The following is a 21,549-nucleotide window of genomic DNA, read 5'->3' on the forward strand; positions in this document are numbered from 1 at the left end:
ATCATAAAGAGAACTTACAGGAACCTTCATCTGTCACTCACGTCCTTCCCCCTGCTGCCAGGCAGAGTGGCAGGTGGGGCTGCTGTTCTGAGATCCCCCTGGGAAAGCTGCAAACCCAGGCAGAGCCCTGGAGCTCCAGAGCCTTCGGTGGCACCCTGTCTCCATGGGAACAGCCAGGGGCACCCTGCTTCCTCTCTTTGTCTTCCCTACGGTTTAGCCTTCGATCCCTGGCATGAGAAATGTATACCGATGCTTCTTCCTTGTCAGATTTGAGCTAAGGTCAGGGAGCAAGAGAGTAATTCAGCAATTAGCTGTATCATATTTTGATTTGAGAAAGCCCATTATTGGCAGCTGGCTAAATTGAACTCACCCAGATAGGATGGGAAGGAGTGTGTGTGTGTGGACTAAGGTAGAAAAGGGTGGGTGAGAAAAGTCAGGGGTTCCATCCCCAACTCATTCCACAGCCCCAGAACCTTTGGATTGTAATTTTAATGAAACTTTCAGTACACAGATCGCCATTCTTTCCCTGCTCCCTTAGAGGTTCCTGACTCAGTCCTCGGTCGGGAGTGGTCCAGGAAACATCATCTTTCCCACGGGGTCTCTTAGTGGGAGATTTCCAAGGACTCAGGCCTAAACTGTTCCCATCAAGGGTTTACTCTTAGCCCTGTCTCAGACACAGAAGGCCAAAGCCAGGTATCCTTTCCAGACTTTTCCCCAGCAGGATGGAGAAGAGAGGAAAACGGCCACGGGCAATCCAAGCCACGGTGTTCAGGAGATGTCCGGCATGGGTCTCTGGAACCAGGGAGCAAAAGAAGGGAAAGGCCGGGTCCGGCCTAGAACGAAGCTCAGAAGAAGAGCGCGGGTGCGGTCACGTCGGTGGACGTGGGCCAGGCTGGGCTCGAGAGGTCAGATCCGGAGGCCGGGTGGGCGGCTCCTCCATGGATGCGCTGATGTCGCACCAGGTGGGTCTTGCGGCTGAAGCTCTTGCCGCACTGCGGGCAGGGGAAGGGGCGGGAGCCGGTGTGCACCGCCTGGTGGCGGACCAGGTTGGTCTTGGAGCTGAAGCTGCGGGCGCACACGGCGCAGGCGTGGGGCCGACTGCCCGTGTGCACCGCCTGGTGGCGACCCAGGTGCGACTTGCGGCTGAAGCGGCGGCCGCACTGCGCGCAGGCGAAAGGCCTGGCGCCGCTGTGGGCCCTGGAGTGGGCCACCAGGTTGGGCCGCGAGCCAAAGCGGCGGCCACACTGAGCGCAGGCGAAGGGCCGCTCGCCCGTGTGCACCCGCCGGTGTCGCGCCAGGTGCTGCCCGTGGGCGAAGCTGCGCCCGCATTCGGGGCAGAGGAAGGACCGCTCGCCGCCCGGAGTGCCCGGGAGCGCCGGAGTGCCTCGGGGCGCGCAGGCCAAGGGCTCGGGGGCCGCGGGGTCTACAGGGGCGCCCAGCGCGCACTCGTCGCACCCGAAAGGGCGCTCCTCGCCGCTGTGCAGGCGCTGGTGCGTGGTGAGGTTCTTCTTCCAGCCGAAGCTCAGGCCGCAGTGGGAGCAGGAGAAAGGCTTGGGTCCGGGAGGGGAGGCGGTGGGGGACGAGGCAGGGGACGTGGGCGAGGCCGGCGCGCCGGGAGAGGGCGGGGTGCGGCCGGCCGCCGCGTGCACCCTCTGGTGCCGCACCAAGTGCTGCTTGTGCGTGAAGCTGCGGGCGCACTGCGCGCACTGGTAGGGCCTCTCGCCCGTGTGGATGCGCTGGTGGCGGATCAGGTGCGTCTTTTTGCGAAAGCGCTTCTCGCACTCGGGGCAGGGGAAGGGCCGCTCGCCCGTGTGCGTCTTCTGGTGCGAGCCCAGGTGGATCTTCTGGCTGAAGCGCTTGCCGCACTCGGCGCACGGGTAGGGCCGCTCGCCCGTGTGCGTGCGCAGGTGGCGGGTCAGGTGCGCCTTCTTGCTGAAGCGCTTGTCGCACTCGGAGCAGGGGAAGGGCCGCTCGCCGCGGTGGCTGCGTTGGTGCAGCAGCAGGTGCGCGCGCTGCGTGAAGCTGCGGCCGCAGTCGGGGCAGGCGCACGGGCCCTCGCCGCGGTGCAGCCGCTGGTGTAGCCGCAGGGTCAGCTGGTCCCGGAACCGGCGCTCGCACTCCCCGCAGCCGTAGGGCTTCTCCGAGGCGGTCGGGACCCACCCGGCCAGCGCGAGCCCACCCAGTGTCCCTGGGGCCCCCGACTCCAGCTTATACGCGGCGGCCAGAGACCCCAGGTCAGGCGGGGGAAAGGGGCTGGGGCGTAATGCCAGATGCTGGGGCCATTCCGCCTCCTCGTGGGCCTCCCGATCCTCCTCCTCCTCCTCTACCTTCACCTTCCGAATCATCCACTCGTCCCCTGAAAGGGCAAAACAAGGCGAGTCTGTTAAACACCACGTTTGTGGCTCAGCTGGTAAAGAATGCGCCCGTCCGCAATGCAGGACACCTGGGTTCAATTCCTGGGTTGGGAAGATTCCCTGGAGAAGGGAAAGGCTACCCACTCCAGTATTCTATCCTGGAGAATTCCATGGACCGTATAGTTCATGGGCGTCGCAAAGAATGGACTGACTGACTTTCACCTGATCTGTTTGTTTGCCAATAGGACCACCACTTCCTGAAGTCCCTAAGCCTAGCTCCTGCTCCTTCCACTGGAAAGTTCCTGGAAATGTCCAAATCGGAGGACCACCCTAAGTCCTCCTCCCAGGCTCTCCAAGCCAGGGGGTGCTTTCTCCTTGGCTTGCCTGCCTCCTTAAGGAGACCCTGCCGCTATGGTGGGCACCCCTTACCCTCAGGGTTCAGTCTTCAGCTTTCACTCTGAGGGGTCAGAGGCCCATGCGAAGGGGGGCCACCCCCATCTTGCTGTCCAGCCCACTCCTTTCTGGAACCACAGTCTCCCATCTGCAGATGAGCAACTCCCCTTTGTGCCCTGTGAATCCACTGCAGCTCAGCAGGCTTATCAGCAAACACCCCACCTTCCTGGATCTACTCCACTGCCCTCAGGAGAAGGTCTTCCGCATCCTCCTGTGGGCTGATCTTGACACTCACCTTGTTTTTGTGATATTTGCTCAGTTGTGTCCGACTCTTTGCGACCCAGGGGACTGTATAGCCCGCCAGGCCCCTCTGTCCGTGGGATTCTCCAGACAAGAATACTGGCCTGGGTTGCCATTCCCTTCTCCAGGGGATCTTCTAACTCCTTGCCACTGACCAGAGACCTTTGCATTCCTCCCTGTGGTTTCTCAAAGGCTTTCCCCCTGCTCCTACTCCCTTCACGTCTAGGGCCAGGTGGGAAATCCCGGTTTAAGAAGAGGATTGAGTTTACAGGACATGGGGAACCAATGGATGGTGCCAACCTCTGGAGACACAGGGAAGGCCCTCTGGGGGAAGCAGGTTTGATACAGGTTCCCCTGGTGCTCTGCCCTTCTTGGGCACTGAGATGACCCAGCCAAGAGGAAGGATTTCAGGACCCAGACTGGGAGGGTCCATTTGGGTTTTTCTCTGCCACTAAGCAGCAGTGTGACCACGGGTGAGTCACTTAATCTCTTTGAATTGAGTTTTCTTTGAGTTGAGTTTGTTAGCTTGCTTAGGCGTAAGCAATGGACCGGTTCATGGTGCTTAAATCTGGTGCCATGTCCTAATCTCCTGGGGAACTTTTTAAGTGCATCTAGGGGACCCAGGCCCATGAATGTTTCCTTTCTTTCAAGCTCCCAAAGTGATTCTGGTTTCAGAGCCTTGGAACCAGCTGGTTGGACTTCCTGTCTGGCTCTAAAAGTCTGTAATAAATAGCATGGGGCTTGAACTATCACAATTAGATTTCCTTCCAGTTTCTTTTACCCATCCATCCATTTCAAACAGCTCTTTATCATACTGCGCTATCACTTTCATTTTCTTTGTGCAATTTTGCTACCAAAGAACCATCAATAGCTCTCCATTATTTACAGTATAAAGTCTGCTCTAGCTGCATCTGAGACTCACCCCAACCCAGTCCAACTCTCTCAATACTCCAAGGCATAAACCCCTCACTTCAGGCAAGCTGGTGTCCTATAACCCCAGTTATTAATATGTCAACTTGCCTACTTCTAAGTCAGCCAAGGATGTCTTCCCATCCTCCAGCCTCATCCAAGTTGAAGTCTACACCTCTCTCAACATGGAGCACAAACCAACAAAAGCTTTGACAAATCCAACACATGAGGGTCTCATATAAACACGGTTGACTCTTCTACACTTCCTTGTGATGTGGCTTTATCGTTATTTGTTCTTTTCATTCTTTCTTCTAGCTCATATTGGTGTCAGATTTCAGTCTCTGGAGGGCAGACAGCTTGAGGATTGCCATCATGTACTGAGAGCCAACTGGAGATGAGGCACTGTGTGTACACTCTCACAAACCTTCACCCAAACCCCTGTGCAGAAGTTACCCTTCCTCCTTGTGAACAAACTGAGGCTCCTGTAGCCTATCCAAGATCACTCAGCTATAAACACGTGGAGCAGGGATTCGAACCCAGGACCACGTGACTCTACAGCCCATCTCTTTCTGCTCTACCTAAAACAGCCTAGCCTGAGTGGGCACCAAATAAGCCCTTGTGGAATAGGTGACATCACTCAGGCAAGAGGTGATAAGGCTGGTGGTGATGGAAGGAAGTGATGGGTAGGGTTATGGAGAGAGAACCAACTATTTGATCACTGTGGATATGGGGGAGATGCATCAAGTACAACAGTTCATCTGGGTAGCACCAAGGTCAATGGAAATTTGGGGGAGGGAGCAGGTCTGGGGATGACAATGAAAAGGTTGATCGACACTGACACCACGTGTCTTCGTGGGAATCATGATTCATGCTGTCAACAAGTGTGAACATCGACTGGGGGAGAGAGAATGGAAAGGTAAGACTTCCGGAAGACGTGGAAGTTGAAAGTGTATTTCTCTTTGGTGACTAGCCTCTCTGATTCCTGTTGTCTGTGGATGCAGAATTCCTGCTGGGTGCTGAAGCTCTACAGCAGAAAGGTGGCAGGGCCTGATTCATCTTGGGTTGGAAGGCCCTGGGGTGGCTTTCTTTTTACACGATGCCTGCACACCCCTGTTCCCTCCGCCTGGCCCCCTGGTAGGATGGACTGCTGGGAAGACTCACCTGGGCAGGAGCCCGTGGGCTCAGGCTTGCGTGGTGCACACACCTGGTCTTCTCTGCAGGGAGTTTCAGCTTGTTCCGTGTGGGCACCTTTCTCCGGCCTGGGGGCCTCGCGCCCTGGCAGAGAACAGGCTACCTCAAGGATGCTGCAGACACCAGAGATGGAGAGAGGTCCCCCCTGTTGCCAGGAGGCAGGGGCTTCTGAAACCCCGGCTCCAGCCCCACAGGCAGGACTGGTCCCATATCAAACCTGCAGGGGCTGAATTCCCAGCTGCCCCAGGCCATGCAGGTTGCAAGAGCCACAAGTGTGAGGGGCTTCAAACATGTAAGTGTAAGAGAGTGGAAGCAAGAATGGTCCCTGTCCTGAGGCTTCCAAGAGGCCCTAGGAGGAGAGATGGGGAACTTCCTAGCTACCAGATGGGCCCCAGTTTCCAGGCAAATCACTGGAGAAGATGGGAAAGTCAGAAGGCCAGGTCCACGCCCGCTTTAGGCTTCTTTTCCCTGTATCTGCTTAGCCACCTCTTTCAATCTTACTTTCCCAATGAGGCCGACTCACACCTCTATTCAATCCTCCTGCCTGCCCCACCCACAAAGCCTCTTCCAACCCAGGTTATAAGTGCATTTATTCCTACATTTGTTGTCTGCTAGTCCTCTGTCCTCACTAGGATTAAGCTCCTGGAAGGCAGGTATCTTTTGTCTCCTTGGTCACTGAGGTATCCCTGGTATCTAGAATAGCGTGGGGCACTTAGTAGGTGCTCAATAAATACTTGACGAAGGAAGGAGGACTCCGTCCTGAGCCAGCTTCCATGGTCCCCACTTACCTGAGCATGTACCCAGCACTCTCTGTTCCTGGGGAGGAGACATCCGCTCCTGGGCATCGTGGGACTGTTCCCCAGGCTCACTTTGGGGGGTCATCTCCGGCTGTCCCACAGAGAGTCCTATTACAGGCAAAAGGATGGGTGCAAGTCAAGCATGTCGTACAGAAGAGGTGATCCAAGACGGTTGCTCTTCCCTGTCCCAGCCCAAAAGAGTTTTCCCTGGGCGTTAAGGAAAGCGAGGTCTCTAACCATCACGGACAAGGGACAACCAGCTTCCCCAGCAGCCTGACCAAATATCAACCTTAGCTGCTTTACATCAAATCAAGGACAGAGATGAATAGATTTAGAGACAGAATAGATTTAACTCTCCTGGTGTTCTGTTAGTACTAGCACAACCTCCAGCATGGACCAGGCAGGCATTCTTTGTGATGAAACCAGAAAGGATGCTGCCCTAAAGGCCCCCAGGGTCTCAGGGGTATCAGGGTCGCAGCCTCCTGGGATGCTCTACGGTCTGAATTAGGGAAGCAGCAGGCCTGGTAACAGTTCATGAGGTTCTCATGGCAAGTATACTGGGGTGGTTTGCCATTCCCTCCTCCAGTGGATCATGTTTTGTCAGAACTCTCCATTTTGACCCATTCGTCTTGGGTGGCCCTGCAGGGCATGGCTAATAGCTTCATTGTGTTATGCAAGCCCCTTTGCCACGACAAGGCAGTGATCCGTGAAAAGCCATCTCTGATGCAATGGACATGAACTTGGGCAAACTTCCGGGAGATGGTGAGGGACAGGGAGGCCTGGTGTGCTGCAGTCCATGGGGTTGCAAAGAGTCAGATTCGACTGGGCGACTGAACAACAACAGGCATGGTATGCCCTTGAAGCTTCCTACTCCCCTGCCCCCCACCCAAGTTCCTCCAGTTCTGTGGGCTCACCCAGGGAGCTGAGGGCCTCCAAGGTCTCTCTCATGGCAACCCAGGGTGACTCCTCCTGGGGATCTGGCCACGGACCCTAAGGAGAACATACATCCTTGTTCAGATTCTCCTCTGCAGCTTCTACCTGGGCCCTGGCTCTGCCCAACCTCTTCCCATCAGCTAGCCCCAGGGGCTCCGAAAGGGATGTCCTCAGGGACGGTGAGGGAGTTGAGGGACCGTGGATTTCAGAAAGCAGATGCCTTTGAAGGTGAGGAAAAGGGCTGAAGCCATTTCTACAAGCTAAGCTCGGGGTCAGCGCTGGAAATCAGCTTCTCACCCCCACCTGCACGTCACTGGGGTCCAGTACCAGCGCATCAGCGCTGCCCACCACCACCCCCTCCTCCCCAGGGCCCTTGCCTGGGGGTGTCAGGAATCAACCGACTCTCTGGGAAGAGGGTGGAGGGTGGGAGACCTGCGGTGAGGAGCAGGGAATTTCGTCTCCTTGGCCCTCCAGCTGTCATCGCAGGAGCTGGTGAAACAGGAGCCAGCCTGGGGTGGGGGTGGGGGGCGGGCCGGAGGTATCACTGCTTGGGGCCACGAGTTGGGGAGGCCGTCGGAGGAGGGTCCTCCCCGAAGGCAGGAAAGAGCTCTTGACAGCATTATCCCAGAACCCGACCTCAAGACCATCGCCCCTCCCCCGCGGGGCTTTCCGAGGCCCGGACACCCGACCCTCAAAGCCCCCAAGGCGGCTCCGGCTCCTGCGGGTCCCCTGCCCATCCCCCAGCAGACTCCCCTCCCCACCCCCACCCCACCCCCGACAGCCTCCCTGGCAGCCGTCCCTGCACCCCTCCCCTCTCCCTCGCCCTCCGCCTTCCGCCCTCTCTCCCCAAGGGAGCTGGCTGGCTCCCCAGCTCCGCCCCCGGCCCCGCCCCTGCCCACAGCCCGCCGGCTCCACCCCTCCCGGCCCCGCTCCGGTCTGCGCTGCACTGCCACCGCCCCCCTGACCCTCCGCCGGGGCAGCCTCCGCGGCGGCGGACCCCTCCCCCTCCCCCTCCCGGGGGCCGGGGCCGCCTCCCCCGCCGCTCCGGGCTCTCCCTGCTCGTCCCCCGCCTCCTCACCCCTCCCGACTGCACACTCCCTCCCTTCCTTCCCCCTCCTCTTTTCCTTCCTCCCCTCCCCGGCCCTCTCCTCCCCCACCCCGGCTTCCCTTCTCCTCTCCTCTCTTCACCTCGGTTCCCTCCCCCTCCGAGGCCCCGTCTCCCTTCCCCCTCCGCCTCCCCGGCAGCCTCTCGCTTCCCTTCCCTCCCGAGTCCCACTCCCCAGAACGGCCCCCGCCCCTTTCCCGTCCGCTTTCCGAGCCCCCGCCCCCCCGCCTCCTTCTCTAGCCGCCCCCCACCCAAACCTCGGGGTCTGCGGCTGGGTCGCTCACTCTGGCCCCCGTGCCCGGCCGTGCGCCCCCCTCCCCAGCCTCCCAGCTCACCTCCGCTCCCGCTCGGTGGCCCCCTGCCCCATTTTTTTGCTCCCCGCCGACTTCTCAAGTTTCCCTCCCCTAGCCCAGGGACCCCTTTCGCCTCCCCGCCCCCCGCGCCCGCGTGGCCCTCCGCCCCGGCCCCTCCGCCCGGATCTCGCTCTCGCCGCTCCGGGCTCCCGGGCTCACCTGTCAGCGCCCTTCTCGCGCCCCTCCCGAACGCCGGGTCCCCGCGCCTCCCCTTCCTCGCCTTCCCCCGGGCCCCCTCCCCTGAGCCCTCCCCCTCCTTTCCTTGAGGGCCTCCCACCCGTCCCCCTCTCTGGACCCCCACGCGGCCCCCGGTCCCCGGCGCCAGCCCAGCCCTCCGGGTCGGTCTCTCCGCTCTCCGCGGAACCCTGACCTCCCCCACCCCAGCCAGGCCCTCCTCTTCCCCCGTCCCAACACCCAGCTCTCCCCCAGCCCCCGCCCCTCCTGTGCCCTCGGGGCCCCCCTTTCCCAGCCGCTCCCCCCACCCCGCGCTCTCGGCGCCCGCACCCTGGGGGCTGTCACCTGCGCGGCGCGGGCGGCTGCTGTGGGTGCGGCGGGAACCGGCCCCGACGCGGCCCCGACCTGGCCCCGACCCGGGCGCCCGGTTCTCCTGCTCCCCCTCGCGGGCTCTGCAGCTCGGGTGCGGACGGCCCCAGAGACTTGACAGACTGACAGCCCCGAAACTTTGCGGGGAGGGGGAGAGGAGAAGACGCAGAGGGAGAGGGAGCAGGGGAGCTGCGGGGGAGGAGGGGAGAGGGGAGGCGGGTCAGGGACCGGGTGCCCTGGGGGAGGAGGGGGTGCCCAGCGGGGTCCCGGCGGGCAGGTGACGGTCTGGACCAACGACGGCCCGCGGTCGGTGCCGGAAAGTGGGAACGCAGGAGCGGGGAGGGGAAGGGAAGGGAAGGGAAGGGAAGGGAAGGGAAGGGGTGGGGGAGAGGGATGGGGGAGGGGAGGAGGGAGGGGAGGACGGGCACTCGGGCGGCGAGGGAGGGCGCTGGCAGGCGTGGAGGGAGGAGCCCGGGGAAGGTGGCGCGCGGGGCGTCGGGGGGTGGGGTGGGGGAGGAGGTGAGGAGTTGGGGGGAGAGGAGGGGGGCCTGCTCGGGGGAGGGGAGCTAGCGTCTGGGCTGCGGTCTTTGAATCGCGAGGCCCCGCCAGGAGTGTGTGTGCGTTCGCTGCGTTCCGGCGGCATTGGGGATGGAGTCCCCCGACTGTCGGTCGGTGGGGTCTGTCTGGCAGGCTCTGGCCCTGTCCAGCTCTCCAGCGGATCCCGCTCGGACCCACCCCGACTCGTACCCGCTCCCCCTCCCCCCACCCCATGGTCCTCGGGGCCTCGAGGTGAGCCCGAAGGAGACCAGGCGTGGGCCCCGGTGCCTGCGAAGAACTTGACCTTCGGAGTGGAAATGGGGGTCAGGGCTTCCAACTAGGTCACCTGGGACAAGGCAGGGCTGGTAGGGGGAGGAGGTTCAGGGGTGTGGCCGGAGTCGCTTGGTGTGAAGGCCTGAAGAAGCCAGGGCATCATCCAGGGGAGCCTCTGCCTCCCGGGGGCGGGGGGGGGGGGGGCGGGTACTCCCCTGGGCGTGATGGGCCGGAGCCTCCTGGCCGGCTGGAGGGATGCCCTCAACCCTCAGAGGACCCCGCCCTGGGCTGTGATGTTTCTCTGCAGCCTTGCCACTGGGACACCACCCCAGTCCCTGAAAGCTCCCCATATCCCATCCTCCTCCATCCAAACTGTGGGCTGGTTCTTCCAGGCCTCCCTCCCTAACCTCCTTCTCCAGTCTCTTCAGGTTCCCTAGAGCAGGGCATGGGGAGGGAGGTTGGCTCTTGGAGCAAAGAGCAGGCTCCCCTGACTGTACCCCCCCATCACTCGGAGGGGATCCTAGGGGACAGAGAGGCACGGTGAGCCACCGGGCCACACCAGTGTTTCTTGATGTCTAGGATGATGGAGACAGGGACAGGGTACCGTCAGCTGTGAAGGGCCCTTCTACCTTCCCTTCTGGATGCGCTGCTTCAGCCAGCAGGGCCGGGCCTGCTCTCTAGACTGCAGGATGGCCCTGGGAACAGAGCACACGGCCGTGTGCCTGTGCAAGGCCAGAGCACCCGCGTGAGTCCTTGTAACACCTGCAGCAGAGTGTGAGGGCGTGAGGTGCCGGAGGGTGTGTCCAGGTCTGTATGTGTGAAAGCTGGGGACAGCTGGGTGTCCAGGTCCTGACCTGGGACCTTTCCAGAGACCCCATCCAGGAGCTCCTGGAGAGATTCACGGCATTCCCTTTTGGCCCAGAAGAATGCCTGGCACGGCTCTGGTTCCTGACAGCCACCTCCTCCTCCCACCACCACACACACACACCCCCACAGGTGCAGTGATTGTGGGGGATGTTTGGAGTCAGGCACATCAGGCTTGGGGGCTGGAGGGTTATGGGATACCAGGCCCAAGGCACTTTCTGGCCTGGGTGTCCTGGGAGCTGGTAACCGGTAACCAGGATGTAACCAGGATCCCCCTGGGGACCAGTAACCAGGATGTAACCAGGATTCCCCTGGGGAGCGAGCTGCTGCTGGCTTCTAACCGGATGCTCCAGATTATTCCATCCGGTTGCCTGGCCCCCAGGGCTGGGAGAGCTGTCTCCAGGGCCCCTCTGCCTCCTGCAGTCCCCCCTTCCTACCCCAAACACTCTTCCTTGAGGCTGGCTGTCATTGCCCTGTCTGAGCTTCCTGGTTCTGGATCCCATGAATCCTAGGGGACCAGGGTGGACCCAGCTGGCCACACGTCATCACCCTCACTAAGAAGTCAGACCTTACAGAGGGACCCCTGGCCCCAAACAGTCCAACCACCCTGGAAACCCCATTCCTTCTGCTCACCGACCCTCGTTTCTGGAGTGCCTGGTTTGTGGGGTTGCAGGGGCAGGAGATACAGAAAAGGGACAGGGGAGAGGCTCAGATACTCTGGACTTGAGGGCCGGAAGGCGGTGGCCTTGTGACTCAACCCTGGAGTGGGTTCATGGCTCCCCTTGAGAATCTAATAGAAGTTGTGGAACTGTCATCAGAAAAGCACTCACACACACAATTTCAAAGTATTCATGGAGCCCCTGTCCCACCCGCCATGATTTCCTGGAGGCCCTGAGGTTTTTACTAGTAAGGAAACTGAGGCCCAGAAAGAGTGTGGTTTGTCCATGTCCACAGTAGTTGGTGGTAGGGCTTGAGAGTGTGGGCTATCAGAGGCCCAGAGTATCTGGCTGTGGCCCCTCATTACACACACAGACACACACACACACACGTGGATCCCCTTATTACACACACACACACACCAGGAAGGGCACTGTTTCCAGGGAGTGTGGGCTCTCGGAGGCCCAGAGTTTCACACACACACACACACATACCCCCCAGGAAGGGCACTGTTTCCAGGGAGTGTGGGCTATTGGAGGCCCAGAGTGTCACACACATACACACACACACACACACACCCCAGGAAGGGCACTGTTTCTAGGGAGAGTTGGCATTGGAGGGGACCATGCCATGTGTAGGCAGGTCCAATGTGCTTCTGGGCAGCTGGTGCTCTGGGGCACAGGGCTGAGATAAAGCCTGCCCAGTCTCCCAGGCCTCGCCCTCACTGCCTCAGGCTGCCTTGGACCCTCGAGGCCAGGCTGCAGCAGCCGCCACCTTGTGGGGGGCCGGGGAGCCCTGGCCTGGCCTCTCTGCATCCCTGCCGCAGCACGGCCTCCACAGAGCCTCAGAGCCCCCCGACAGGTGACCGGGGGTCACCATGCTGCTCCCTGCCCTCCTCTTCGGGGCGGCATGGGCACTGGCTAATGGGTAAGGAGCCCACCTCAGGGCCTTCTCCTCCCGCCCCGAGATTAGGACCTTCTGGGGTGGCCAGACTCCCTCCTCATCTCCCTCAGCCAGCTTAAGTCAGCCTCCTCTTCAGTAAACTCTCCCAGGGAGTGGGGTCGCGGGACAGGGCCTCTCGGGCAGAGGGGGACGGTGGTCACAGCTGTTGGTCCTCGTCCGTGGGCAGGCGGTGGTGTGAGCAGACAGAGACCGTCCTGGTGGAGGAGGAAGTCACCCCCCGTCAGGAGGACCTGGTGCCCTGTGCCAGCCTCCAGCATTACCAGCGCCGGGGCTGGCGGCTGGACCTGACCTGGAGTGGCCGTGCGGGGCTCTGTGCCATCTACAAGTGAGCGACGAGGAGCCCGCTGGGCTGGCGAGAGCAGTGGGGTGACCTCCTGAGAGTGGGGGAGGACTGGGGGGTGGCCTGGTGATGCAGGCGTTTGGCAAGCAGGTCCGGGGTGGACTCAAGGGGGGCCAAATTGGGGAATGGGGTGGTGGATGAGTGGGCACATCCATGGGCAGTGCCAGGCAGGGTCAAGATGCCTGCTGCCTCTGCCTACCCCTCAGTCTGCCTTCCTGAGATCATTCTCGCTTTGGAAATTGACACCAAGAATGGAAAATTACACATTAAAGCCTCTTAGAGAGCAGGTGACCAGAGGCAATGTCCCAGGCCATTCCCAGGGATGGGGCTGAATGCTGCCATCTTGTTCCCTCCCCCTGCTCCATGGACCCAGACCGCCAGAGACCCGGCCTGCTGCCTGGAACCGGACAGTGAGGGCCTGCTGCCCAGGCTGGGGGGGCACCCACTGCACCCTAGGTAAGCACCCAGGATCAGCCCAGATCCGGGGTTTCCTGGAGGCCGCAGGCTGCCTGGGGAGGGAAGCCGGGTCCAGGCGGAATATCTGGGTCCACCCCATTCTCTCTTTCCATCCACCGCAGCCCTTGCAGAGGCCAGCCCTGAGGGCCACTGCTTTGCCACCTGGCTGTGCAACCTGGGGGCAGGCTCAGTGAATGCGTCTGCAGGAAGTCTGGAGGAGTGCTGTGCCCAACCTTGGGGACACAGCTGGCGGGATGGCCGTTCCCAGACCTGCCACAGCTGCTCCAACCACAGTCGACTGGGTGGGTCCGCAGAGTTCCAGCCTGTGTGAAAAGCACAGCCCCAGCCAGGACCCTGTCCCCGACAGGCACCCCACTTAGAATTCTTGAGCTCTGGATCCCTCTGTGGAGCCCACTGCCCTCTTTGCTCAGAAAAGCCGCCCGCCACTTTTGGTCACCGTTGGTAACCGCGCACTGACCACCTCCACCCCGCTTCCCGCGCTCAGAGGTCACCGTTGGTGTATCTCCCCCAGGCAGCACACCCTCCCCAGCCATCCTGCAGCCCCTGGCGGGGGCTGTGGCCCAGCTCTGGAGCCAGCGCCAGCGTCCCTCGGCCACCTGCGCCACCTGGTCCGGCTTCCACTATCGCACCTTCGATGGACGCCACTTCCACTTCCTGGGCCGCTGCACCTACCTGCTGGCGGGTGCGGCTGATGCCACCTGGGCCGTCCACCTCCAGCCCATGGGGCATTGTCCCCAGCCTGGGCACTGTCAGCTGGTGAGGAGGGAGATGGATCCGGACAGAGAGAGGGAGCTGGACACAGGAGGAGGAGGGCCACTGACCTTGACACTTCCTTGACGTGTCACCCGCCCCCTCGCCCCCCGCAGGCCCGGGTAATGATGGGACCAGAGGAGGTGCTGATCCAGGGTGAAAACGTCTCTGTGAACGGGCGGCTGGTACCCGAGGGGGCATCTCAGCTGCTCCCTGGTAAGGCAGGTGGGCACCAGGAGGTGGCCCAGGGCCCCATTCACTTCTCTGGAACAGTCTGTCTATCCGCAGGGCGCGGGTCAGAGGGCAGCTGAAGTTGGGCAGCTGGGTGGGCGCCTGCAGCCTCCCAACACCCCCACAGCTGTTGGGAGTCAGCATTTGGAGATGAGGGAGCCTGCTGAGATGCCAGGAGGTCGTGGTCCTCATCCCCTACCCCGGCAACCCGCCCCCTCACAGGGTGACCTGGGGAAACTCCCTCTACTCACCCCCACACCCAGGCCTCAGAGGCGGGGCTTTTATGCTGCTAGATGGGTCAGGCTCCTCCCAGAATTCTGTCTTGCCTGGGGTCTGGGGAGTGAGGTAGGGGTGTGTGTGTGTGTTGTTGTTTACCTGTAGTTTATTCTCAAGAGCGCATCCATAGTGTTCATGAACTTCTCAAAAGAGGTCTGTGATGGGAAACCAGTGGCTTCTGCTTTAAAGGGTGTAGGGTGCAGAACTCTCTAGGATAGTGAGAAGCCCTTTTCTCCTTCCCAGGGCAGTCTGAGCCCTGGTGTGATGGTGGGAGGGGTGGGGCTGTGACTCCCCACTTCTCCTGCCCAGGGCTCAGCCTGCAGTGGCAAGGGGACTGGCTGGTGCTGTCGGGAGGCCTGGGGGTCGTTGTGCGGCTGGACCGGTCCAGTTCCGTCTCCATTTCTGTGGACCAGGAGCTCCAGGGACAGACTCAAGGCCTCTGTGGGGTCTACAACGGCCAGCCTGAGGGTGAGTGGGGGTGAGGCTTGGTTGCTGCTGTGGGAAGGAAGGGGAGACAGGAGTCCCCAGACATAGCCGCTCTGCCTCAACCTCCCCCAGATGACTTCCTAGAGCCCGGCGGGGGACTGGCTGCCTTAGCTGCCACCTTTGGGAATTCCTGGAGACTCCCAGACTCAGAGGTGAGACTGCAGTGCTGGGTTCCCTCGCTTTCTGCCTGCTCACCCACCTGGTCACCAACAAGCTTTGGTTCACTAGCTAGTTATCTAACCTCCTCCCTGTGGGTTCACAGTGATCCTGGCCCCCACATCCACTTGGGCTTGCCACTCTGCTGCCCTCCACAGTCCCAGGATGTCTGGGCTGGTGGCCATGAGGGTGGGGTCTTGAACCAGCTGCCAGGGCAATGGCCATTTTCCTGATGTCCTGGTTAATATCCCTCATCCTCGCTCCTTGGCCTGACTCCCATTGTCCCTAGCTTGGGTGTCTGGATGCGGTGGAGGCAGCTCAAGGCTGTGAGGACCCCCTGAGGGGCACAGAGACGGGCACGGAGGCTGGCCAGCTTCGGGCTGAAGCCCAGGATGTGTGCCACCAGCTGCTGGAAGGCCCATTCAGAGAATGCCACACCCAGGTATGGATGGGGGTGGAGGTGGCATCAGGCATTAGAGAGGTGACGAGTGCTAGGGTGGTGCCAAACGGGGCCCCTGGTCCTGCCACCAAATTGCTTTGGGGCATGGGTCAGGGCACCCTGCCCCACTTGCCTTGATTTGATCTCTGGGAGATGAGATGGCCCCAATATGTTATCTCTAATGTCCTTTGCAGCGTTCACATTTTTGATCGTAAAACAAAGGCGTTTGAGAAGCAAAAGGAGGGAGGCGCTGGATGCTGGTTGCTGAAGGGCTGTCTTGTCTTGGCAGGTGCCCCCTGCAGAGTACCACGAGGCCTGCCTCTTCGCCTACTGTGCTGGGGCCCCAGCGGGCAGTGGGCGGGCAGAGCGGCTGGAGGCTGTGTGCGCCACCCTGGCCAGCTACGCCCAGGACTGTGCGGCTAGGCGCATCGCGGTGCGCTGGAGGAAGCCCGGCTTCTGCGGTAGGGCGGCTGCCTGCCCGTCTCTGCCCAGCCTCTGGCCTCCCCTCTGTGGAATCCGGGGATTGACCGAGGGCCCTCGCGTGGCTCCTTTTTCCCTGGGGTGGGGTTCCGCCACTGGGCTCTGGCCGGAGGCGGGGAACTCCTTGGGTCTTACAGCCCACCCCTATACTCCGCAGAGCGCCTGTGTCCGGGGGGCCAGCTGTACTCCGACTGCGCCTCGGCCTGCCCGCCCAGCTGCTCGGCAGTGGGGGAGGGAAGCGAATGGAGCTGCGGGGAAGAATGCGTGAGCGGCTGCGAGTGCCCGCCGGGTCTCTTCTGGGACGGCGCCCTGTGCGTGCCCGCCGCCCGCTGCCCCTGCTACCGCCGACGCCGGCGCTACGAGCCCGGGGACACCGTGCGCCAGCTCTGCAACCCGTGGTGGGTGCGCGGGCCTGGCGGGCCCCTTCGCGGGGGGCTGAAGGGCTACCCGTAGGTCACTTCTGATCCCTCTTATGCCATCTGCGCTGCAACCTGCCTCCGTTTTGGAGGAGCCTCCCTCGCAAGTGACCTGTGACCTCTCAAGTTATAATTGACTGTCCTGCTTAAAAACCCAGCGGTCGACCTCCATCAGCAGACCTCTAGTCCTAACGGGAGGGAAGGGAGCGCCGGGGGAGGGAGGGGAAACCAGAGTGTTGGGGGGGTGGGGGTGGGAGGGAGTCTCCAGCTCGGTACCACCCCCACTCCCGAACCCCGGCGGCGCGGACCCTGAGCGCGGTCTCTCCGCCCCTGCGCCCGCAGCGAGTGCAGGGACGGCCGCTGGCTCTGCGCGCAGGCGCCGTGCGCCGCCGAGTGCGCGGTAGGCGGGGACGGGCATTACGTCACCTTCGATGGGCGGAGCTTCTCCTTCCGCGGCCGCGCCGGTTGCCGCTTCATCCTGGTGCAGGTGTGCCGCGCGGGCAGACGGCGGGAGCGGAAGCGGGGAGTCGTGCCAGAGTCCTAGGGGCCCTCGTAGGGGTGCTGGTGGGGGTGGGGGAGAGCAGTGACTGTAAGGAAACCGCTGAATAAACGAGACAGCCGTCCAGGGAGACTCTGAGACGGCCCGGCTCCGGCGGGAAGATGGCAGCCGTGCACACCCCCGAGCCTGCCCTCCGGGTTCTCGCCGCCGCCTCAGGTTCCCGTGGAAGTCTCTCTGTCGGCGCCGCCGCAGGCCGGGGGCGCCACGCAGAACCCACCCGCACAGCCCTTTTCTCACAGATGGGACGGCTGGGCTTGTCACACACGCTCCTTCCTGCAAAACGACCCCGGGGGCGGGCGAGGGGCGCAAATAAAGAAGGGTCCGCCTTCGTCCCCAGCCCTCCTCCCCCGGTAAAGTGAGGTGACTTCCCAGGTTCCGACCCGGCACCTTCTTACACACGTGGACATAAACAGGGGCTCCTGCGACGCTCTCATACGTGTGCACCCTTGAGGGCACTCAGAGACGTGAGCATATGTCCCCACAGGGAGGGAGGGGGAGGAGGCATGTTGCCCGAACCTGTGCATGCGCGCGCGCACGCGCGCACACACACACTTCCACATGTGCACGTGCTTACACACACAGTCACACACTTCCACATGTGCACGTGCGAGTCACACATGCCACAGTCACACATCCCAGCCCTTGGTGAGGGTTAAGCCCCTCAGCTCATAGAATGTGGCTGGCTGGCAAGCGGTCAGCACAGTTCTGTGGGAGCTGTCCGGGGTGTGGGCTATGGGTGTCCAGTAAAACAGGAGAGGCCCAGGAGGGATCCTCCCGCACCATCCCCACCACGTTCCTCACCATCTGCCCAGGACTTTGCCAAGCGGCAGCTGCTGATTGTACTGGAACACGGGGACTGTGACGCTGGGAGCTGCCTCCATGCCATCTCTGTCTCCCTGGGGGACACCCTCGTCCAGCTCAGGGACTCAGGTAGCCCCAGCTCTCAGGGTTCCTGCCTTCCAGGCCTTCCGCACCCAACAGCCCTCCGGAGTGGCCTCCTTCCCGCTCCCCTCTCCCTGTGGACTCCGCTTCTCTCCAGCACTTTCTGGCCACACTGCCCTGTGGTTCCTGAACCCAAATTCTCCAGCTAGACTCCCACAACCGAGGTCACTGTCTCAGCTTTCCCCTCACTCTACCATCTTCTGCCTGCCCCATCTCAGGGGAAAATACAGTTCAAAGGGTTCTGAAGGAGCTGAAAGGCTTCACGGTATACCTAGTCCAGGCAGGCCCTTCCCAGCTCCTCCTGCACACTGACTCCAAGGGCAAAGGCCAAGTGGGTGCCAAGTGTCCCATGGGGCTTGCTCAGGTGGGATGGGTGACTTCCCAGGGGTCACTTTGGTTCCCCTTGCTCAGGGTGAGCGGCCCACTGAGACAGAGCTCCCCACCTCCTACCCTGGGTCCTTCCCTTTCTTAACAGCCCCATCCCGAAATGTGCCTTCCCTCCACCTCATCGGCCTAGCCCAGCCCTTTGTGGGTGGCCCCCTCCTCCTATTCCAGGAGTTGTGCTGGTCGACGGTCAGGATGTGGCCTTGCCCTGGAGTGCAGCTGGGGGCCTCAGTGTCTCCCGGGCCTCTTCCTCTTTCCTGCTGCTGCGCTGGCCTGGTGCCCGCATCCTCTGGGGAGTGTCTGACCCTGCAGCCTACATCACCCTGGACCCCCACCACGCCCACCAGGTGTGCCCAGAGGGTGGATGAGTGGCTGGGCCCGGCTGCTGTGGGCCTGGGTTTGACTGTCCTGTGCCCACTCCTGCGGCCCAGGTGCAAGGTCTGTGTGGCACCTTCACCCGGAATCAGCAGGATGACTTCCTGACCCCTGCTGGCGATGTGGAGACTAGTATCACCGCCTTTGCTAGCAAGTTCCAGGTGGCAGGCGGGGGAACGTGCTCCTTGGAGGCCAGCACTCCGCTTTCCCCCTGCAGCACCCACACTGAGCGCCAGGTTTTCGCGGAGGTAGCCTGTGCCATCCTGCATGGCCCAACCTTCCAGGTAGCCAGCTTGGGGGCACTCGTCCTGTTTGCCCCTGTAAGATGGGATCAATACCTGCCCTGCCATCCTTCTGGGCTGCTGGGAGGGCCTCGCTCTGAGCCATGCTGAGCACCAGGAGGTGGCAGTGGGGAATCCATAGGAAGGAGCTGACCCATTTCCTTGTCTCCCTCCAAGGAGTGCCACGGGCTGGTGGACAGGGAGCCGTTCCACCTGCGCTGCTTGGCAGCTGTGTGTGGCTGCACCCCTGGCCGGGACTGCCTGTGTCCCGTGCTTGCGGCCTATGCTCGGCGCTGTGCCCAGGAGGGTGCCCTGCCTTCCTGGAGAAACCAGACCTTCTGCCGTGAGTCTGCTCAGCCAGCTAGCTGCACCCTTACTGCATCCTTCCAGCACAGGGGGATCCAGGGGCTTTGCAGCAGGGGAGGGTCCCAGAAGGATCTCTGACCTCTGCAGATTGCTGGCTTTGCTTTCTTTGGAGGCAAGGGGGCAGAGCAGCCCTTGACCTGCATGTGTCTCTGTGCCCAGCTGTCCTGTGTCCTGGTGGCCAGGAGTACCAGGAGTGTGCCCCAGCATGCGGTCGCAACTGCGGGGAGCCTGAAGACTGTGGGGAGCTGGACAACTGTGTGGCCGGCTGTAATTGCCCCCTAGGGCTGCTGTGGGACCCCGAGGGCCAGTGTGTGCCCCCCAACTTGTGCCCCTGCCAGCTTGGGGCCCATCGCTATGCCCCTGGCAGTGCTACTATGAAGGACTGCAACCACTGGTGAGAGCGGAGACCTGTGGGGGGAAGCAAAGAGCTTGGGGGTGAAAAGGTGGAGCTTAGAGAAACAGGGTGACAGATGTGGGGAGGATGGCATGCCCATCAGAGCACTGATAACATCCCTCAGTTGTGGAGCACTTTAGGGCTTATAAAGCACTTTTATGTACATTACCTTATTTAATCTTACTTCTTCTATGTGTGCTAAGTTGCTTCAGTCATGGGATTCTATGGACTGTAGCCCTCCAGGGTCCTCTGTCCATGGGATTCTCCAGGCAAGAGTGCTGGAGTGGGTTGCCATGCCCTCCTCCAGAGGATCTTCCCCACCCAGAGATCAAACCTGTGGTCTCCTGCAGTTTCTTGCCTGCTGAGCCACCAGGGAAGCCCAATACCCTAATAAAGTAGGAAGTAGAAGAATTGTTGCCATTTTGCAGATGAGAAAACTGAGGTGCAGATAGGCTAAACAGCTTGCAGAGTCACAGAGCTTGTTAATGACTAAGGACAGAACCCAGGTCTCTGAATTCCAGTTGAGTGTGGTCCAGAGGCTCCTCTAAGAGTTAGGACATAAAGAGAAGTTGCAGATCTACAGACACTGTGCCAGAGTCCAGGGTTTGGTGGGTGAGACTTCAGTGAAACCCTTCTCCCACCCGTACTGGGAGTAGGGTTGTTCAGTATCTTGGCCCCTCCCCAAAGCCCAGAGAATGGCCCCTATTGGTGTTGGGGCAGGCTGGCAGTGTGTAATCCCAGGTGTGGCCAGGTGCTTGTCACACTTCTTGTGCTTGGGGCAACTGGGGTTGGGGGTGAGACATTCAGGTATCCAGCATCGGAGCTGGACCTTCCCACAAGGTTAGGGGCTCTGGACCCCCTGGGATCCTTAGGCTGTCCCAGGGCAGGTCAGGGGCCTGGAAGTGAGGTCTTTTCCTTGCCTCCCAACTTTTGGCAGTGTCTGCCAGGAGAGGGGCCTCTGGAACTGCACTGCTCACCACTGTGCTCCGCCCCGGACCTTCTGCCCCCGTGAGCTTGTCTATGTCCCTGGAGCCTGCCTCCTCACCTGTGACAGCCCTGATGCCGACCGCCCCTGCCCCCCAGGCAGCCCGGGGGGCTGTGTCTGCCCCCCAGGCACCGTGCTGCTGGTATGTCTGGGAGGGGCTCCGCTAGCCAGTGCCCTGCCCTGGTCCCTGGCTGGGTGTAACTGGCAGGGAGGGGGCACCAGGCAGTCCTCCATGGAGCCCTTTGTCCCTGGCCTCTGCTAGGAGGAACGCTGCGTGCCTCCTGAGCTCTGTCCCTGCCGTCATGGCGGCCAGTGGTACCTGCCCAATGCTACAATCCAGGAGGACTGCAACCTGTGGTATATAGGCCCCGCCCTGTGACCTGTGACCCTGTGACCTAGTGACCCTTGGCTGGGGGTTGGGATGATGGGTGGGGCGGGATATCCAGACAGGCCTGGACAGTGGAAGCTCCCAGCATCTCTCTGACCTGAGGGTTTGTCTGGCGTTGCCTGGAATCCGGACTGCTGCCTCCCCGGCATTCAGCCCATTGCCCCCCGACCCTCTGCAATGGGTCCTGGTCTTCCTGATGGTTTCCTCTCCCCTGTTGCCCACAGCGTGTGCCAGGGTCAGCAGTGGCACTGCACGGGCCAGCGGTGCGATGGACGGTGCCGGGCGTCAGGCGCCCCTCACTATGTGACGTTCGACGGGCTGGCCCTCACCTTCCCCGGGGCCTGCGAGTACCTGCTGGTGCGAGAGGCCAGTGGCCAGTTCATGGTCTCCGCCCAAAACCTGCCGTGCGGAGCCAGTGGCCTCACCTGCACCAAGGCGCTGACTGTGCGGCTGCAGGGCACCGTTGTGCACATGCTCAGAGGTGGCTGTGACATTGAAGGGTGATGTGGGCCAGGGAGGAGGGCCTCCACCCGGGTGGCATCACAGCTCTGCGGGAACAGCTGAGGCCTGGGGTTTCACACATCTCCCCACTGCTAGCCATCAGTCCCGGGGTGGGGAGCTGGTGACTCTTCTCTTGGTTGGGAATCCTGAT

The 21,549-nt window shown here is 61.6% G+C and overlaps 2 protein-coding genes across 7 annotated transcripts in view; one reads left to right on the forward strand and one right to left on the reverse strand.

Moving 5' to 3' along the window:
• Positions 1-470: 470 nt before the first annotated feature.
• On the reverse strand, positions 471-9,367 carry ZNF467 (zinc finger protein 467). 6 transcript variants are annotated; one of them, XM_061415113.1, is made up of 5 exons: positions 8,855-9,367; positions 6,859-6,934; positions 5,936-6,052; positions 5,118-5,292; positions 471-2,356 (listed from the first exon to the last, which is right to left on the reverse strand). In XM_061415113.1, exons 3-5 carry the CDS (start codon positions 5,990-5,992, stop codon positions 846-848), a joined length of 1,743 nt encoding a protein of 580 aa, XP_061271097.1. In that variant the 5' UTR covers positions 5,993-6,052; positions 6,859-6,934; positions 8,855-9,367; the 3' UTR covers positions 471-845. The 6 variants fall into 6 exon arrangements, with proteins under 6 accessions (XP_061271097.1, XP_061271095.1, XP_061271096.1 ...); XM_061415111.1 differs by having other exon boundaries at positions 5,118-5,231; positions 8,855-9,365; XM_061415112.1 differs by lacking the exon at positions 8,855-9,367 and adding an exon at positions 7,310-7,897 and having other exon boundaries at positions 5,118-5,231.
• A 2,719-nt stretch (positions 9,368-12,086) lies between these two features.
• Positions 12,087-21,549, forward strand: part of LOC133246944 (SCO-spondin-like) — a 51,436-nt gene continuing 41,973 nt past the window's right edge. Inside the window, 20 exon segments of the mRNA XM_061415486.1 lie at positions 12,087-12,136; positions 12,237-12,497; positions 12,886-12,968; positions 13,091-13,270; positions 13,501-13,745; positions 13,856-13,955; positions 14,556-14,714; positions 14,805-14,884; positions 15,178-15,330; positions 15,617-15,788; positions 15,965-16,205; positions 16,566-16,710; positions 17,595-17,712; positions 18,280-18,455; positions 18,540-18,767; positions 18,942-19,107; positions 19,290-19,524; positions 20,462-20,651; positions 20,772-20,866; positions 21,122-21,378. Of these exon segments, the coding sequence (XP_061271470.1) occupies positions 12,087-12,136; positions 12,237-12,497; positions 12,886-12,968; positions 13,091-13,270; positions 13,501-13,745; positions 13,856-13,955; positions 14,556-14,714; positions 14,805-14,884; positions 15,178-15,330; positions 15,617-15,788; positions 15,965-16,205; positions 16,566-16,710; positions 17,595-17,712; positions 18,280-18,455; positions 18,540-18,767; positions 18,942-19,107; positions 19,290-19,524; positions 20,462-20,651; positions 20,772-20,866; positions 21,122-21,378 (3,334 nt within the window).

Source organism: Bos javanicus, chromosome 4 (assembly GCF_032452875.1).
Source record: "Bos javanicus breed banteng chromosome 4, ARS-OSU_banteng_1.0, whole genome shotgun sequence".
NCBI classification, from domain to species: Eukaryota; Metazoa; Chordata; class Mammalia; order Artiodactyla; family Bovidae; genus Bos; species Bos javanicus.